The 19,579-nt window shown below is 39.4% G+C and overlaps 3 protein-coding genes across 6 annotated transcripts; 2 read left to right on the top strand and 1 right to left on the bottom strand.

Annotated features, from left to right (window-relative positions):
- Positions 1-2,352: 2,352 nt before the first annotated feature.
- Positions 2,353-4,393, bottom strand: LOC148727934 (uncharacterized). Its single transcript, XM_088725644.1, has 2 exons — positions 3,917-4,393; positions 2,353-3,144 (listed from the first exon to the last, which is right to left on the bottom strand). Exons 1-2 carry the CDS (start codon positions 4,271-4,273, stop codon positions 2,752-2,754), a joined length of 750 nt encoding a protein of 249 aa, XP_088581770.1. The 5' UTR covers positions 4,274-4,393; the 3' UTR covers positions 2,353-2,751.
- A 2,095-nt stretch (positions 4,394-6,488) lies between these two features.
- Positions 6,489-7,723, top strand: LOC148727933 (uncharacterized). Its single transcript, XM_088724868.1, has one exon. The coding sequence runs from the start codon at positions 6,812-6,814 to the stop codon at positions 7,535-7,537; it is 726 nt and encodes a 241-aa protein (XP_088580994.1). The 5' UTR covers positions 6,489-6,811; the 3' UTR covers positions 7,538-7,723.
- A 2,282-nt stretch (positions 7,724-10,005) lies between these two features.
- On the top strand, positions 10,006-17,920 carry LOC148727932 (uncharacterized). 4 transcript variants are annotated; one of them, XR_015988589.1, is made up of 5 exons: positions 10,006-10,191; positions 11,685-11,743; positions 13,021-17,078; positions 17,430-17,461; positions 17,781-17,920. XR_015988589.1 is itself a non-coding variant. In XM_088724758.1 (5 exons), the coding sequence occupies exons 1-5, from the start codon at positions 16,863-16,865 to the stop codon at positions 17,858-17,860; spliced, it is 300 nt and encodes a 99-aa protein (XP_088580884.1). In that variant the 5' UTR covers positions 16,414-16,862; the 3' UTR covers positions 17,861-17,920. The 4 variants fall into 4 exon arrangements, 1 of the variants encoding a protein (XP_088580884.1); XR_015988591.1 differs by lacking the exon at positions 17,781-17,920 and adding an exon at positions 17,543-17,575; XR_015988590.1 differs by lacking the exon at positions 10,006-10,191 and adding an exon at positions 10,213-11,088.
- Positions 17,921-19,579: the final 1,659 nt, after the last annotated feature.

The following is a 19,579-nucleotide window of genomic DNA, read 5'->3' as shown; positions in this document are numbered from 1 at the left end:
TGAAATCGTTTTTAAACGTACAGGATAATTTTACGTGTACTTGAAATTCAAGTCTTACAAAGAGTATGTTGTTCAACTATGAAATCGAATGTGATTTCAGCAAGTATTATGTGTAACCGTTAGATTTTCTTTGTCGCAAAGCTAAATAAAATATCATTTAATTAGCTGATCGATGTAAAATGAAATTTCTGACGTTTGAGTGACTTGGGAACAAAAATAGCGCGATGTTCCTTTCTACGTCGCAATTTTGGCTTCCGGCCAAGTCTATTTAGCGCCTCGGCTGCAGAAAAATGCGCAGGAAGATCTAAAATGAGGCGAGCAGCCTTATTCTGCAACACTTGTAGCTCAGACATTAAGGAGACATTTCCGCGATCTCCCCAAATGATATTATCCCCATAGTCAAAAAGAGGTAAAATGAAACTATTAATAAACATAATTTTAGCATGGAGGGGGAGGTAAGATTTTAACACGCCTTAAGAGACCTAACCTTTTACTTACCTTGCCACGTAAAATTAATGTGGTCAGTTCAGGAAAACCGTTTATTAATCACAATACCCAAGTACGTAAAAAAAATCTACATTATCGAGAGGGATATCATCGGCAGAAATAAGAACGGACCCAACTTTGCTAAGTAGGAACTATTACCAATAAGAAAAAATTTGGATTTTTAGCCCGAAGCCATTTACATATACGTCTTAAGTCCGCCTTTAATCTTGCTTTGTAAGTCCACAGTAGATTTTGGAGGCGAGATATAGAGCAGTGTCATCTGCTTATAAGGTGACGTTACATTACTGAAAAATGCGTCAGGTAGATCATTCATTTAAATTATAAAGAGAAGCGGGCCCAATACAGAGCCTTGAGCTACGCCAATCGAAACACGGGCAGGTTGGGAGCACACATCATTACAGCTGGTCACTTGTTTTCTGTTCGTTAAGAATGAAGTAAACCAAGCTTATGCAGGATCATCAACACCATAATCATTAATTTGAGATCTTCTGAAGCAGTTTTGTGTGATTGACCGTGTCAAACGCTTTGGCGAGGTCTTAAAAATACAACACCGGTCAGGTAGCCATTCAGTGTCCCTGGAGTCAAGGATTGATCTGATCAGAAAACTGAGAAGCGGCAGCAACAGTAGATGACTTTAATCTAAATTCAAACTGGTTGGGTGAAGTTAAATTATTCTCATTTAGATATGTATAAAACTGAGTATGAACCGCCTTAGAGCTCTAAGATCTTGCTTTTAGTCGGCAGAATGGAAATTGGACTGTAATTGGAAGCGTTCTGTTTACCACCCTTCTTGAACAAGGGTAGAACCTTTGCTGTTTTCCATATAGAAGGAAAAGTTCTTGTTTGAAGGGATAAATTGAACAAGGCCGTTAAAGAAGGAGTAATCCACAGCATCTTTTAGAAGACGCGCGCTAATTTTGTCGAGACCAACGGCCTTGCTAATTTTCAATAAACTGATGGATCTTGAAACAAAATCTTCTCTAATTTGTTGTAACGTACGTAAAGGCAGAATGGCAGTAGGTATTAAAAACCGAGGCAATAGATTGAGCCGAGGTGAGAAGGGCGCCATCAATTCGGGCAGACGACTGGTAATTTCTGGAAGACGTTTTAGACGAGGGTAGAGTTTGTTTGAAAGCTCTCCAGAAGTCTTTAGCGCTAATTTACTACTGTCAATTATCAGGTTAGTGTAATAATCGGATTTGGCTTTCTTGATGCTATGGGTGAATTTGTTCCTCAGATCACGGTACAGACGCCAGTGAATATTGGGTTTATTTGCCTTGGCTTTCTTCAGGTGGTAATCGCGCTTATTCATAAGATCTGTAACGTGAGAGTTCAACCAAGGAATAGAAGAGCCTCTGAGCCAGCCTTGTTCTTATTGGAGCATGGGCCGGGACTCGGCAACCTCTGAGAATAGTTTATTCCAGGCGTCAATGCAGTCATCGATATCGTCATGGTTGTACTGTTTAAAGCCACATGCCAAGGTACTTGGCGGAGTTCAGATACAGAGGAATCTCTATTGTAGTTTTTATACGAGCGAAATTGGATCGTTTTTGGCGGAGCTCGATAGCGACCGCTCTTCATTACGCAGTAAACCAAAGAATGATCACTCAAACCAGGATCTATAACGTCGGACTCGGTAATTTTTTGTTGAGCATTGGTGTAAAGCACAAGTCGATAAGAGATTCAGAGTGTTCCGTGACGCGTGAAATTTGCTTTTGACACACTGGATAGGAATTAAGCGCCTCACCGGATGATTTTCAGTGAAGGACTGTAAAATAGTAACTGTGCTTAAGCGGACTGATTACGCTCTAACGAGAGGACTTTATTACCGCTTAGTGTTGCGCTTCTTCATTCACAGTCATGGGAAATCTGTACTGTCAAGCACCGACTTTAATTTAAACGCGTGAGAAGGCTATACAAACGACATTAAACAGGATTCGGCGGAAAACAAATCTTGATCAAAAGTAGTATGTACGTACAGAAACATAAAGACGGTAAGTGACGGTGTGTACACAAACTTGCATGTTTTACGCTTGAACAAATACGTAGAAAGCTGACTACTGAAAGCAAAAGTACTCCTGTAGCACACTTAAAATTTCGAAACTTTATACTTGTTTACGTCTCCAGAAAGCTTTTAAAACATTTCTTTCTTCCCCATCTCCCATCCCCCATTCCCCATTCTCCATTCCACATTCTATATTTTCCTATTCTCCGTTCCCTGTTGAATTACGATTTTTTAAAAGTCTAGATGTAACTCCAACTTTGCCTTTTGCCTCTTGAATAAAAAGTACCAGCTGGTTCTCTATCGGCTCTAAGAAATGCAGTCAGTGTGGTCAGAGCAAGAATATGCCTTCTGTCTCTTGTTGATAACTTCTTCTTTACCTTTCCCGGCTGCCAACGTTTTACGTATTTGAGCAAGCTCAAGCCAATAGCTATTCCTAATAACGGCAAGAAGAGTGACATAAACATATCCAGCTGGTAATTTCCTTTAGTCGCTATAACTTCACTATGGTTAAACTTGTTGTAGTAGCAAGCTATCCTGGAATCATTCCTCCCTTTCGATTCCATGTAGTCCCAGACTTGTTTCTGATTTTCCTCTTTTGAGCGTGAGCAACAAGATGGCGGTTTAAGAGTACACTGAAAATAATTAAATGGAAAAAGACTGAGAAGAAGATATGAACTTTACGCCATTTCCAAATCTTAGATTTAACTTTAGTATTTCTTCTTTCCTTTGGCCCTAAAAAGAGGTTGAATGTGAGGTTTGTAGCTACAGTTGTATTGAGTTGACACTACTTCTCCTGAGGTGACCTCACCCACCAAGGGTCGGACGTTCCGCGAAGTGATCTGTCGTTGCATGACGGGAAGAGGTGTCAGCCTGAGTGTCGTGACAAGATGATACATGATAAAAAGTAACAGTACATGACGTAACGTTCAAAACAAATCTCAAATTCCGAATGTTTTCGTGTTCGTCTTTACTAAAAACTGTAACGACTTAAAACAAGATTAGTGTGCGATCTCAAATCCATTCACAATAGTTTGACTTGACATTGATTTATTTGAATTTAATTAGTTTTCGCACGCAAGTGATGTTTTCCTGTTGCCCATTGAGACCCCCATGTAAGGACCACAGCAGGATCAAGCCTTGGTTATAACTTCAACCCAAAACAAACTAAAAATAAAAATAGCCTTGAAGTTAATTATTTCTTTAACGCTTATCTTACTTGAAGTTAATTATTTCTTTAACGCTTATCAAACTGTATTAAACCAAACCTCGACATCGAAATAGTTTTCACAAGAGCCCATGTTTTAGCAACGTTGCGTATGATATGATCGTTAAACCACTGACTGTTCCAATTTTTTTTTTCAATTCGGAAAAATTGGAGTGTTTATTTGTTACACTTTAGCATACCTTGCCGCCAACATTGAATACATCTTTGTGAAGAACTGATTGTTCCATGCTATATGCATCGTTCATTCTAGTAGAGATACTTTCTGTACTAAAAGCTATATAGATTTTGAGGCAAGGATAGCAGGAACTTGAAGGAAAGCCGCCTCCGCAATCACAGACTTCTTCACCATCGAATGCGCTGAAATTAACTAGACATCTCGTCTCCTGAAAGAGTACAGCTTGCGCTGAAGGTAACACCACTGTTATCCCAAAGTACAAAAGTAGACCGAAAGACACTGCTGTTAAAAGGTAAGAAAATCGAATACAGACCAAACGTTTATGATGAGAAGTGGTAGACGTACTCCAAATTGTGGACATATCAGCTTTCTTTAAATTTTCATCAGCCCGGCTAATTGGTTTGGTCACGGTTCATCGGAAAGGAACGAGTCAATAACTAAATACCAAAAAGATGCAACGACATTTATTAGTTTGCATTCTCTGTTTTTGTGTTAACATTCTGAATAGAGAAAAACTTTAAGGAACTTTCGCAACAATAATTCTCTAGCAGGATATGAACTCGATGTTGTTCGTATCGTTAGTTGTATTTTTAAATGCAACTCAAGATGCTAACTCTTTGAAAATGACATGAACGTGAAATAAAGAAATGAACGTGAAATAAACATGTTATTAGACGTTTTGTTGTGTAGTATCGCTGAGTATTTTTAGGAGTTGTGCCGTATTTTGACGAGCCCGTATGGCCAGTCAAAGTACAAATAACGAGTAAAAATACTCAGCGATACTATGCAACAAAACGTCTAACAAGTTATTTATTATCCAACACGCCAAACTGTTATTTCAGTACGGGCGAATTTCGCGGATATTTATTTACGAGAAGTGCGTGACAGAAGTATGCGAGGCGGAACAGAATGGGCGCGTTGTCGTGTTGCTGTTTCTATTTTCTTCAATAAATGAAGAAATTTCTAGGTCGTCTTGCTGTTTTTCTTCGTTCGATTCATCTAATAAACTTGGATGTATATTTTCCAGCCATTCTGACTCTTCGTCGTCGGAAATATAATTCAAATTGTCCGCCATTTTTTTTTCGTAACCACAATTCAACTCTTCGCTTGCGCGATACGAGAAAACCTGTTTAACCGGTACTCTAGAGTACAAATACCGCGTAATATTTGTACTCGTCTATGGCATTATTTGTACTCTACGAAGTAGTTGGATAATTATTATCCATCTGTGCCTCGTAGAGTACAAATAACGCGCGAGACGAGTACAAATATCACGTGATCATTTGTACTTCAGAAATATCTGCGAAAGTCGCCCGCACTGAAATAATAATTTGGCGTTTTGCATAATAAATCTCTTTTATACGTTTTGTTGTGTAGTATCGCTGAGCATTTTCACTCGTTGTTTGTATTTTGACTCGCCCTACAGGTTCGTCAAAACACGGCAGAACTCGAAAAAAAATACTCAGCGATTCTACACAACAAAACGTCTAATAAGATATATCTATTTCGGATTGATTATATTTTCAAAGGGTTAGCGATGCGTGAATGATACTAGAGGAATTCGGTGCGGAGGGCTGGGATGGAGATATCCTACCTTACCACTGTATGCTCTCTATCAAGCAAGCATGCGAGGTTATTGATTTTCCGGGATACAAGACTGATGGATTTCGCTGCGTCTAATTTGATCCAAAGTACAAATTCAACAATTCCAGTCATCGGTTATATTGAGGATTGGCCATCGGACTCGTGTGACTCTCGTGTGAAGGTTAAGGCGCTCCCACAATCCCCCTCTCTCTTTCTTTCCTTAATGGGTGTGGGTCATTTGACGTGAAAACCTCGTATGGAAATGCTTACAAAACTAGAACAAAGAAATAGACAAAAAACTTTAAAGAGGCTGGTTATCTGTGACAGGCTAGCACCCCTCTATGCTTCAACATGAATTAGCTCCGTCATTTGTTCGTCGCTTTCAACGCAGATCTCTCGAAGACATTGGATTATCGAAAATAGTCCTCGAATTCTTTTTTTGATTCTTAGAACTTAGAAGCTAAGAAGTTCCGGAAAGTCATCGCGCCTCGTTAATAAAAGGTGACTGGGTTTGAACGTAACCGTTTTTCGTGGCCATCGTGCCAGCAGGTATTTCGTACCCAATCTTTTGATGCAAGTAGAAATAGTCAGCCTTTTTAAACGGATGTAAAGCAACACAACTTTAAGAGTGCTGAATGGTGGAAATTGGCCAGCAGCCGCAAAGAATGTCAAAGAGATCGCAACAATATGTTAAGTAAACAAGCAAAAATGGCCGCCACACACTGATGAAAATGCGAAAAACGACACAGAGTTTAATTCGCCTCATTTGAACACAATACTACAAACTCCACTTCCATTTGATTGACTGCGATAGGCGTGCCCTTTGTGGTAAGGGTCTCTGTTATGTTTACGGAAATCGCAGTTTGTTTTGTTTCTAAAAGGGAACGATCTTCTCAGGCCTTTTTCATAGACCAGACTACAACGGCTTTGGAAAGCAATTAAATTTGTGGAATTCGGGATTGAATTTGACTGAATCTCGTCGTGGTTTTTTGCTGATCTTTTGCATATTTCAAACGATATTGACTGGCTAGCTGACAGTTTCCGTTTATCTGTCACCTCTAATATAAGGAGCACAATTATTGTCAAGCCTATTGTTGTCCAAATGGGTTCCGCGCTAACACACAATTTCTCTTTGTTTGAGCAAAGTACTTTAAGTGGATTAGAAGAATTTGCTAGAGAGCTAAATGCCACCTTATTTAAGCTTTGTATAGCAGAATCACAAAATTTGAGCAGTTGTAAATGCGGTTCATTTAGAGATGTTCTAAGTTTGTGCACCTGGCATATTGGATTGAACTAGTTCAATATAATATAGAAGATGGAATGGCAGCGATTTACATCAAAAGGCCAGCAGTCAGTTAACGGTAAAGCTCTAGCGATTTTTCAAGAGCGGGTCAAAAAACTCAAAGTCGTCGAACAAGAAATAGAAAAGGAAAGAGTTAAAACCAACGTTGATTACAAATATGAAGAAAGAAAAATCAAAGAGGACTTGATAAACTTGTGCAGAGATAGAAAGCGTTTTGCCAGGGATGCGAAATCTAGAGACCTTCCTCCACTGAGCAAAGAGAAAGACTCTCAAGGCTGGACAGAGAGGGAGAAGCAAAGGCGTCTACGGTCTTTAAGAATAGAACGAAGCCATGAATCATTCCCAGCCATTACATGTACTGTTGCTAACATACCACAAATAATGAAGCGCTCCATTTCGAAAGAGTCCCAATTTCACAATTGGCTTATCGGCTTCCCAAAGATAATTAAAGTCGCTTCTACAAGACACACGTCCCGAAACACAAAGCAAAAGAAAGGAAGCTTAGGATATGGCGACGGTAACACCAACGACTCGAAGGCAATGAAACCACATTCAAAAGTAGCGAACATTGTTTTTAATGTACCGTTAACTCTAAAGGACGCCAAAGCTGCCGCAGAAACTCGCCTCGAAGTCACATCGCAAAGGGAGAGAAAGAGAACCATTGCAATGACAGCCAAGTCCCAGAGCTGGAGGGAAAGCCGGTTTCCGAAATTGAAAGAAATTTTGAAAAAGAATTAGCTATAGACTACAGCTGTTTAAAAATTCTTAGACACCGCTGGGTATAAGCACAATAAAGCCGGCGTGGATCGTGGTTTTCTCGAAAGTAACGAATAAATGGAAGTCTTCTCAAGCGAATTGTAAATTCATTTTTGGGATGGTGTAGATAAGTGTTAAAGAATCTTAGTAAATAGTTTGACAAAGTTAGTTTTGTGGTGTTTCTCGATTCGCTTCTAATGACCTTGTTTATTAAAACAAACGATATTCTTGGTGAATCCAATTCGCCGCTCTGACTGTGCTTGTTTGTGATCTCATTAGAATGTAACTTTTGATCGTAATTTCTCTTTCATGACTGACAAAAGTCTGTATACCGGTTCACATAAGAGAGCGTACTTTTAAATGTATTTATGACAAACTGAAAGGTTTTCTAGCAACTGGTACCTGATTTAAGGTAAAATAGCAAAGTAGCTACTTTTCTGCCTGCTCCGTGATTCAGAGTAATACTCAATTAGTTTCTCTGTAATTGCACTACTTTATTTAAAATAAAGATTTGCCGCGATTCACCTTATGAGCAGTAACGAATCGATAATAAAACAATTTGCTTCGAGCACTGAGTCAAATTATAAACTATAACTTGGAATAACTCAGCTCATTAAAGCTTTCTAACTATATACATACGACTCAATAATTCTCAAGAGTTATCAGACCTAATCACTCTTCCTTTGTTAGGCTTGCATCTATTAAGACAAATTTTGACAGGTAGACAAGAGATCTTACGTAATTAAGCTCGTCCATAACTTTATTGACCGTCCGTGGTCCAGCAGGAAACAATTAGCTGAACTATTAAACTCTACTGAGCCAATATAAGGTAAGGAAACTTAACAAGGAATAATCATGATATAACCTAAAATACGATCTGGCGAGGTGTGCAACATGAGGTTGTTTCCAAGCGATTAATAATTTTTATAGGACCGAGTGGAGTCCAATTCGGTCTTTAATCTTACGACCGTTGAGAAGGGGTCCAATTCGATAATCAAGAGTATCATGACTTAAGACGGAATTCGACGACAAACTATCCGGCCGGTTATGACAACGTTTAAGAAACTGAACCTGGCGTTTGAACGTTTACACGAATGATAAAAATGACAATTGACTTTTTCACGTTGAAAGGAACCCAATATTCTTTTGACCAGCACGCAAATGACTGTACTTCAATTCAGCAAAGACTACACAGGCATATCGCCGGTCGTAACTGTCCCATAAACTGGCTAGTTACAAGAATGAAACATATACTGTACTACTAGTGTCAAACTGGGTTGCACATTACCAATCACGTTTAGAAAAAATTGTTGTAGTTTCAATTAGAGTGAGAAATCAAAATGTGTAATGGAGGAGGACGGAGACCTTGATCGCGTCCTTGCCACAGAAACAGAAACTGAACGCTGAGAACACTCACAAAAAAGCATAACAACGGCTTGACACAAGCAAGGCGCACTTTTAAGACGAGGTTTCGCACTGCGGAGATGCGAGTCCACCTTGCGCCTGCATACTCGGCGTCCTTTCGTGGCCGTTGCAGCAATAGATTACTCGTAAAAGACAACAACGAACTCAACCCGAAGCTTTGAGGACCTTCGAGAGGATGAAAAGAAATAGTCTGCACAGGCAATCTTGACAAATGAGAATCCTCAAAATTCTTAGAAAACCGCAGAGCACGAAGTTTTCAAAAAATTTGTAGGAGGATAAACTTAGCGAAGGATGACGAATATTGAACACAAAGAAGCCGAAAGAAATACAATCGCTCATCAGCACTTGAATCCGCTAATTGGCTCTTAAGTAGTCCACAACAACAGTTTGAAAACGCATGGGTTTGAGAAATCACGTTTATTTAAAAGGTTAAGCCAATATGCAAGGTGTCGCGAGAAAATCACGTTTTTCCACATACTGAAGGATACTCGCTCACGAGCTTTATGACAACAGATGATGTACTCTTGATTTGAAACAACACATGAAAACGATCGCAAGCCGTTTTATCTAAAAAACACATGGGGAGAGAGGTTCCGCTTGTAAATATTTTGTTTGTGGCCGATTTTTTCTCACCCCTGAAGTTTTTTGTGACAGTTGGCACTGACAGAAAGACAAAATTGTTGCGTCACACAAAAAATATATTATAATGTAAACTACTGCAGCCTTGACCTATGGCAAGGATAGATCATAAAATAAAAACACGCTCCTTGTTTGACACTCCACCTCCCTCCCCCCAACCTCAAATTATATATTTTGGAACCTTTTTGTGACCACGATGAATTAAAACAGTAATTACTCATTGGTCTTTCTTTTCATCAACACTAATGACTGGTGAAGGGGGTTGTTTAGAAGTATGGGCATCAATATCATTTTCCTCTAACAAAAGGTTCCCTTGTTTTTTGCTTTCCTCTTCTCCCTTGCGCTATGCATAGTTCCTAATTGCATTACCGGAGCGGTCACAGAAGAAAAGAGTTTTGTTTTGGCCTTTTGTCTTGACATATTGTTTAAATAGAACGCACAGCACTTAGAGAGTCAGTGAGACTTAAGGCACCTTTAGGATCGAACAAGTCCATCAAACAAAACTCAGACGCAACATGTCACTTTACACTCTTAGCAAGGATTCATCTCTGCGTTAAGTTTGGAAGCAAGTGGTAGGCTACTTTATGCATATTTTCCAATATTGAGTCATTATTAATCCTGTTTATTAACTTAGTAAACTGCTGCATGGGGTAAGATTTTGAGAAATTTGCCTGCCATAATATTCGTGATTTATTGATCGTCATAACTAAACACTGTGCTTGTTTATGTTTTAGTTGATTTAACTTTAAACTTATAATTGCGTAGAATGGTATCTTTTGGCTTAATGTAACTCTTTGCAAATTTATTACTGCTACCCTCCCAAGATTAGCCCATGTTATAAATTGTATTCTTAAAAATTGGATCATTGGATAATGCAATTCAAGACTTTTTATTGGCCAAGCCATTATGGTATATGAGCCAATATACCATAATCTACAAATATGGTAAGCGTACGCGTCAGTTTAAAATCAAAAGGGAGCTAAAAAATCCGGTTTCTTCTCACAAAATAATAATTTCTTGAGGGCGTTTTTATAAAACAATTATTCCACTCGCGCTTGTAGGATATGAGATGATTATAGCCAGCTCGGCGCTACGCGCCTCGTTGGCTATCTATCATCTCATATCCAACGCGCGCTCGTGGAATAATTGTTAAATATAAAAATATGCATCGTTGCAACAAAGTAGTAGTAGTAGTTGAGGAAATCACTCGACGGTAGAGAAACTAACCATTTATTGAAACTACATCTTGAATGTGATCAGACAATGATTACCGCCGAAAGAACAGGCGATGCCAAGTCAGATTCTGACATGATCGGGCCACAGTTTCGTCAGTCCACAAGTAGCAGCAACCTTCTTGGTAACAAAACTGTCATATCTGTGGCACTCCTGGCCGTTTTTGCAATGTGTTGCTAATTACCAATCATGAATTGAGATTTTTAAGCTCAAACTGACGATTTTGGATCACAGGGGTAAGCATTTGGTTCAAGACCGAAATGTAACACTGGAAGTTTAAAACCTAGCTCCAGGTCACGCTTACAAGTTTTTAGCTTGTGTGCGCTCAATTCTATTCCTTCTTGAAATTTATCATTGCCACTATGGAAAGGAAATTTTGTTAGATGAGGGATTTTGCCATTGCGTAATAGCATATTTTGCAGTTGGCTGCTTAGTTGCCGAGCCGTTGGTCACGGATTTGAGGCCGAGCTAAGGGTCGAGACTGGAAAAACTAATTAACATGTTGACAGTGTAATTAGCATCTGAAAAAGAAAGTAGTATGCGTTACAAAAATGTCACCTTCAGCGGTATTTCTTTTCAAAGGCTTTTCAACTGAAGCCCACGATTGTAAATCGGACCACTGGGTGGCGAATCGTCAGTTAATGGAGCAAGGCTGTAGTCGGCCATTCCGTTGCAGACCTCATTGCTTTTAATTCGTGTGTAAAGAATTGCCAAGCTCAGCGTTAGTTTGGCTTTAACAGTATTCTGAAAGGCTTTTATTGAAAAAGTTTACAGTTTGCAGGTCACTCGACGAAGTGCATTTTCTTAACTTTATTGCTTATTTTCTTACAAGGATTCAAAACTTATCGTTAAACCGGAGAAAATGCCACTGAGCTACAGAAGGCGAGGAAGGTATGTTTATAAAATCAGCAACTTCTACTGTAAAAATTTTATTTCCATACCCTCCAAATCAAATGTGAAGTTTTTGAAAAACCCTTCTAGAGACGCGTAAGGCGATAAAACTTTGTCCCCTGAGTCTCAAGGCTAATCTTTCATAAGTTTAAACAAATCAGGTTCCATAAAGAGGGGACAAGTTTCTAAAGAAACTGTGGTGCTGCGTCGGTGGGGGGTAACAAGGTAAATTGGTAACATCAACGAAGTTGAAATTGTAAATTGGCCACCGTAAAGAATTAAAAAGCTGACGTTTCGAGCGTTAGCCCTTCGTCAGAGCCTGGGCTTTCTTCGTAAATTTGGAGCTGAACGAAAATAATTGAAGTCAGAGACATAGAGCAACATTTTAGGAAACTTCTGGGATAAAAAATGAACATAATTTCTATATTTTTGTTTTCATAAGTCTCCTTTTGATTACCAAACACAATTATGGCCTGCAATTTGAATCGTTACATAACTCGAGCGCCCCAACGAACATGAATACATCCTCTTGTGGGGAGGGAGGGGAGGAAGAGACAAATTTCTTTTGATGTCATCAGAAAATTTTTACCTTTACCACCCATACCTTAAAAGTCCATGTTGGGGGTCAGATTGATCAAAAGAAGCAAAAACGAAGAAAACGAGTGGAATCTGTCGAGCACTTATAAAAATTCCAAAGTGGCCCCGAACTTCCCTGTCCAGAGAACATATTGCTGTTTTCATCAAGAGCGCTGGAAAAAATTACTATTATAAATTGTTAACTTGGAAACCTGAAAACTTCTTGGGAAGGGGGAAACCGACGGATATACTCAATTCCCATAGTTTTCCCATCAAAGGATCTTGGTGGTCATTCGCTTCGATCCAAACCTCTGAAGCAGGGTTAGCGGGTTTCAAACGCGTTATAGGCCAGATGACTTGAAAGCGCCAACATGCTGCAGAAATAATTAACAATAAAAAAGACTTGCAAACTGAAATAGACTTACAGTTTGTAGGCCATAGCCATGCACTCTAGCTTTTTTGGTCACTGAGTTGAATTTATGTATGCAAATTTGACATTTGTTTTGGCAAAAATTATCCTTGAGAAGGTCTTCCTGTAATTTACCTTTTCATCCAAGAGAAGAAAGGATACTTTTATAGATCTATTGTCTTTTTTTCCCAGAGTAAAACTTTGTAAAGCAGAAAATAGCATTCATTTGTTGTTGGCGGAAATGCGTCATGACATTCTTGAAATATTTAACTTTCCTCCTTGAATTTTTTAGTATTATAAGCATTGCCAGCAATGGTGAGTTTCAATGGAAAGAAGGATTCGATCTGATGAACGTTGCTTTCAAACTTGAATCCAAGCCACTGAAGATTGACTTATCAGGCGCTTCACATAGTCACGTTGACCGTATGGAACGAGCTTCCCCGCGTCTTCGTTCTTGCAGCTCTTCTTCTGAATTTCAGACCGTGTTGGAAGCTTTATACGACCTCAAAATAAACGAAGCGAGCGCACAATCAAATGACGTCTCTACGAAATATTCCAACGAAAAAGGCGACTGGAGTCGTGTACCTGACAGGCGCCAAAGCTTAGTGGATCTATCACCTAGTAGTGCTGTAAGTGAGTTCAGTCGAGCACTTCCAATGACACATCGTAAATCTCTCCCATCTCTAGGCCCCGTGGCGGTAGACATGCAGTACACCGTGCCAAGTTCAAAATCATATCCCGGTGACTTAGCGAAGAATGTTGCTGGAAGAGAGTTAGATATTATACAAGAAATTCCAAGGAAAGGAAAACAAAGGCCCCATCATTTAGCAAAGATACCGATAAGACCAGAGAGTAAGAGGCGTCGGTCCTCATTTGGTGCGCAAGGCAGTACAGCTCCGTCAAAAACTACAGTTGTTCCTAAAACGAAGCAAAGAAGATCATCTTGTTCGAAATTTCCCGAAACCCCGTCCGTTTGGCGCGTGAAGGCACACAAAAGGAGCCTGGACATATATGATGAAGACGACAGACTTTACCCTTATTTTCAAACTCGTCGAAGTAGTTTCGTAGGATTTCCTACAGTTGGAGATCAATCACAAAATAGACAAAGTTTACTTCCGAAAATTGGGAGAAGGAATTCATTTGTACAAAACGATGACAATGATTAAACGAAGTTTCACGAATAAATTTGAACTAGAAATTTTGGCGAACAAACTGATCCAATTTGTAGAACTGATTTCATTTAAACAACAACAAACATATGAAACATATGTGTGAACTGCGGTTATGAGACGTATATGAGCACGATCCTTCGCAGTAAAGCACTATTTGAGCAATAGTGAAAATCAGACCTGAAAAAAATTTCAGGCCTTTACGGGATTCGAACCACTGACCTCTGCGATACTAGTGCAGCGCTCTACCAATTGAGCTAACAAGCCAACTGGGAGCAGGCCATCAAATTAATTCGACATAAACCCGTAGATGATAAATCAAACAACAACAAACATATGAAACATATGTGTGAACTGCGGTTATGAGACCTATATGAGCACGATCCTTCGTGCTCATATTTATCATCTACGAGTTTATGTCGAATTAATTTGATGGCCTGCTCCCAGTTGGCTTGTTAGCTCAATTGGTAGAGCGCTGCACTAGTATCGCAGAGGTCAGTGGTTCGAATCCCGTACAGGCCTGAAATTTTTTTCAGGTCTGATTTTCACTATTGCTCAAATAGTGCTTTACTGCGAAGGATCGTGCTCATATACGTCTCATAACCGCAGTTCACACATATGTTTCATATGTTTGTTGTTGTTTGATTTATCATCTACGGGTTTATGTCGAATTAATTTGATGGCCTGCTCCCAGTTGGCTTGTTAGCTCAATTGGTAGAGCGCTGCACTAGTATCGCAGAGGTCAGTGGTTCGAATCCCGTACAGGCCTGAAATTTTTTTCAGGTCTGATTTTCACTATTGCTCAAATAGTGCTTTACTGCGAAGGATCGTGCTCATATATGATTTCATTTAATTAGCTGTGTTTTTCTCTTTCTAAAGGTCAGTTCATAGCTAAGATTTTCAGCGAGAGAGAATACTTAATAGTTATAGCTACTAAGAAATTATAATTGAAGTGAAGGCCATAGGAAAAAAATCTTCCTCTACTGAGATTTAAACCCATTCATGAACAAAGCACTCGTAAACAAAATTTGACAGTTACTCTTGCCCACTTCTGCTACCAGGCCCAGACTCCTCGAGAAGAGCATTGGAATCGAAATTGGGCCGAAAATATATCATGTAAAGGAAATAGATGCTTTTTGTAATTTGCGTATTAAATTTGTAGTTTGAAAACAATTTTTCAAAGTGGCCATTTACGCCAAATTACTCGAGAAATTACATTAATAATATATGTAAAAAAAAAAGAAAAAAAATCAAATTAGTAAAAATTTTGACACCGCGCACTTTCGCACTTTCGCCCTTTCGCCCTTTAAAAACTCACATCAGTGTGAAAATTCCCCATAATGTTCTCTATACATTTCCTAAGGTGCTGACAAGGAGAATTTGCTCAACGATCGAGAGCTGCTTTGCATGAAAGCGTCCCTCGCAGTAATACACCCCACCTATCTAGTAAGTGGGAAAAGGTTCAGGCCCGTACGGGATTTGAACCCATAACCTGTGCGATACCGGCGCAGCGCTCAACCAACTGAGCTAACAAGCCAACTTTAGTTGGTGATACTTTTCTATATTCTTGCGGCTTGAAAGTTTGATTTAGGGGTGATATTGTACGGAGAAGTCAGATGCTGGTCAATCTTAGTGGGTTAGAGGGTTTATGTCATTTTATATAAATTCATTCCACTAATCGGTTGAAACGGATTATAATGTTTGTCAGATTCAAACTGTTACAGGGCTATCAATCAAGTCATTTCTCAATGTAAGTCTGAAAACGTGTGAAGATTGATTTTACACTATTCAAAAGTACTTCGAGGAGAATTTGGTATACAACAATATGCAGAGGCAAACTGTTTCAACGAAATCATCGTCAATCACGAAAGAAAGCCCTGCTTTTATAAGAGCTCGACTGCTGTTTTGAGACCTCAGGAGCACGCTCAAAGCGTAATTTATTCCTAATTTACACTCTCATGTAATATAGGCTACAAATTTGAGCCTATATTACATGAGAACTGCCTCAGTTTTCTTTAATTTCTATAAATACGATTTCAAAACTCCTTTCAAAGGTTTCGCAAATTATTATCAAAGAGGGAGGTTTCGAATAGGCGGGATGAATATTAATTGCGCGATGAAGCGATGAAGTAAAACTGACAGCATGTCTACGTTCGAGTACTGTCTTGATTTAATCTAGAATGCGCCTTTAAAAATAATTTTTTTTAGAACCAGATCACTCCAACTATGGGATTTATAATAATGTTCAATTTGCCAAAACATACATCGTAGATAAAACTTGTACGTGCGCTTTCGTTTAATTAATTGACATCGGTGGAAAATATGAGCGCACTTGGCACAGATGACTGGTTATTCATTTTTTCCTTTTGTTCGCTGTCCGGTAAAACCAGGTAGTTAAGCCTATAAATCCAAAATCTGCCACAAGGATAAAAGGCTGATGGGTCAGTAGACCTTAACAATGATATTGAAGAGGTTTAAAAATCAATACCAATGGTATTTTATCAATTAACTGAAATGTCTTGGTCTGTATGGGAAAAAGCTATAAATTTCTGACCACTGCATGTCTTCAATCTCGTGTTTCTTAGTTTTTGCAACGATTTTGAAACGAGTGAGGTTATTTCATTATGAGTGGGAACTTTTAAGAGATGGATGACAGACACAAAACCTTGGGGGAGCTAGTTTCAGCTTTTGAAACAAGATACGAAAAAGTTGTAGTCCAACTAAACGAGCTTGACGGACTAACAGCCGGCGCGAATTCAGGAGCCTTTGCAGAGATTGATCAAGGATTTAGAAATCAAGGAGAAAAAACACGCCATTCATGCCACGGAAATCTGATCGGTCATGCAATATTGTCGAGAAGAGCTTCGGTTGAATTACCGCTTACCAAAAAGTATAGTCGTTCACGAGAAGTCAATGATAATTCATTCGTGTGTACTGAAGGATTCACATACCAAAGCAGAAAGAAATGTCAGCACCTGGGCAGGAACCAATTCGAACGGTAAGAGGGATGACTTTAAATAGTTCAGTTGCGCCGTATTTTTGTTGTAATAACTCGGATCGAATTATTTTTAACGCTTGCCAATCTTTCAAATTTTAGCTGACATTCAATGATGCCCCGGTCGCTGACTTTCTTGAAGAGCTAGGGTCGTACCTAGAGGGTCATCTCGCCCAATTAGATGTAGTAAGTATAAGTAATTTATATAGTAGGGGCTATGGATTTAAAGATAGTCATATAATAGATGATATATATACGTATTATATCGCGATGTTTGTTCAGGAAAAATGAATAACTTCGCCAAGAATAGGCGCGAAATATTCTCAGTTTTCGTGTCACGCAAGTAAAATATAAAATCACCGGCCACCCATGGAGCATTTTGCAACTTACTCGAAAAAACTTGTCAATCAAAATACCAATGTTGCGGTCGACGTATGCACAGCTGCCTAACAGACATACAATACTTAGTAAAATCGGTATATATATAGATATTAAAAAAAAAAAAAAAAGCATTCAATTATTTGTACTCATTTTCAGGAGAGGCCGCCGGCAGATTACCTTGTTCGTTGGTAAGTTGTGTTTTCTGATGTTTTTAAAGCTGAAGTTTGCGAAGCTTGGTGCTTCATTTAAGTTCAATGTTGATTTTACAGGGATCGGATGGTGCTGCTCGCAGCCAGATTCGTAAGTGATCAGCCCACAATGCGGGATTTGCTGGAAAATGGTAAAATCATTTTCTTTTTAAGCTCGGCGAAAATAAGTCTTTAAAACACAAAATATCTCGTAATTTTGTGGCAACAATGTTTTACATCGACATGCTGCATTTTTTTAAATAAAAGACATACTTGTCTAATTATAAAATCACGAATTTACTGGTCTTCACTTCCGTAGGTTCGCAGACAAAGAGCGCCACTCCTAGTGAAAGAAGAGACGAGGAGAGTGAAAAGAGAAACAAGCCCGCAAGAAACTAATTTGATTTGCATTGGGCGAGTGTAAATTGAAATTTGGAGATTAAAAGTGTATAAGTTGAAGCTGTGTTTATTATAGTTGGTCAGTGACTTTTATATTATTTGGTGGCTCCTAAACGAGCCGTTTTTTTTTACGGGACCTACCCAACGGTAAGTCACCGAACTGTACTCTACTTATTGACGACTCTGGGTTTTGCCCAAGTTAGCCTTGTACGCTCCTTGGGCTTCTTCTGGGCTTCTTTATTCCGCTCTCGGTAGAATGAGACCTTCAGTAGAGTTGACCCGTAAACAATCCTCTGCACCACATCTTTACAAGCGACGGGTGCACCATTTCCGCCCTGACAATGCAAACACCTGGAATGATCATAAAATACTTTCCTTCGCTCTAATAGAGCTAACTCAACAGGCTTGCCGGGCTGCAACCGACAAGTAGTTGAAGTTTTGAAAGTATTTAATGACCATCCAGCAGGCATTATCGTGTCAAGCTCGTGAACACGCACTGAAAATTTAGTCGCTCGCAAAAGATTTGGTGCTGAAGGCAGCCCACTGAACAACTCTCTGAAAGTCTCGGGATCCATCGGCTTAGTTGCGGAGACACGTCTCACGATGCTTGTTGACGGTGGTTTCTTCATCTTCAACTTTTCGGCGATAAGAACGCTCAAGGTCTGAAGCAAGCCAGGGTTACCTTGGTTTCGAGTGCGAAACACTTTCCTCAGGTACTCGTTCGTGTCCTCGGCGTCCACCCAAGAGTCGTACTTTCTCCCATAACCGCGTCAGCGAACAAGAAACTGAACACGATTATCGGCATCTGCGCGTTTGTCAAGTACTTTGGAGACTTCGTAAAACTTACTCATAGTGTTAGCGTTACGCTCATTCGCAAACTGTAGAAAGCGATTTCTGACTCCGGATAGGGTTTGCGAGCCTTTTTATGCTATTGTTGAACTTTAGAAGAATAGCCTTAATTAGTCTGCTCGCTTGCCGCCTCCCTCTATTTATAAACGTTGCCTAAGTGTGACTACAACAGGTCACTACAATAATAGGCAGAGAAAAACGCTCTCTTTTTAACTTTTGTAGTCGCATGGCAGGTTTTAAATGGCGTTAACGAAAATGAGGGAAGGGGAAAAAGCGGAGGGATAAAGCCTTGTTTCACTGTTAGAGTGCTAAGTTTTGAGCGAAAGACGAAGGAAAAGTGAGGTCACTTATACGTAAAAAGGTGTGAAGTCACACTTTCTTTGTTCCCTTTCGGTTTGCGGACGTGTTTTCTTTTATCTTCATAGCGCTGAAGAATCTAAACTGCCGGCACGCAGGCAGTTAATTAATAGCGGTAATTTTTAGGATCATTTTCTTACTGTCCGCCCTCCATGTATCTTAAGCTGGCGCCAAATTTTTTACTCATATTGCGCGTTATAAAATGGAGTTAAGGAAAATGAGCGAAAGGGAAAAGCGGAGGATTTCAACTTTCTTTCACTGTTAGAGTTCTTAGCATGATAACGCGCCAACTTAACAGACACTTCTGATTCGACTGTGAACTAGCGGTTTTTTATTCAAATACAAATGACTTCCAAGTTTGATTGCTAAAGCACCACTACTCTTCTCAGTAGACTGCTACACCCACGAATTTTTTTGCCGCCTTGAGCTCTAGAGTAACGTTTTTAAATGAACATCACGTAATACGTCAAAGTCAAGTGCATTTCAATGTACTACGTGTTTGATTTCACAACA

Source organism: Stylophora pistillata, chromosome 6 (assembly GCF_964205215.1).
Source record: "Stylophora pistillata chromosome 6, jaStyPist1.2, whole genome shotgun sequence".
Lineage (NCBI taxonomy): Eukaryota > Metazoa > Cnidaria > Anthozoa > Scleractinia > Pocilloporidae > Stylophora > Stylophora pistillata.
Note: the sequence above shows the minus strand (reverse complement) of the source record. Positions and strands in the feature narration are given on the sequence as shown.

Excerpts from the sequence above, each read along its gene's own strand:
- LOC148727934 (XM_088725644.1), bottom strand. The coding sequence starts at position 4,273 with ATGTCCACAATTTGGAGTACGTCTACCACTTCTCATCATAAACGTTTG. Across the intron at positions 3,145-3,916 it reads TATTCAATGTTGGCGGCAAG|TGTACTCTTAAACCGCCATC; the intron begins GTATGCTAAAGT and ends AATTATTTTCAG.
- LOC148727933 (XM_088724868.1), top strand. The coding sequence starts at position 6,812 with ATGGAATGGCAGCGATTTACATCAAAAGGCCAGCAGTCAGTTAACGGT.
- LOC148727932 (XM_088724758.1), top strand. The coding sequence starts at position 16,863 with ATGTCAGCACCTGGGCAGGAACCAATTCGAACG. Across the intron at positions 17,079-17,429 it reads ATCTCGCCCAATTAGATGTA|GAGAGGCCGCCGGCAGATTA; the intron begins GTAAGTATAAGT and ends ACTCATTTTCAG. Across the intron at positions 17,462-17,542 it reads GCAGATTACCTTGTTCGTTG|GGATCGGATGGTGCTGCTCG; the intron begins GTAAGTTGTGTT and ends TTGATTTTACAG.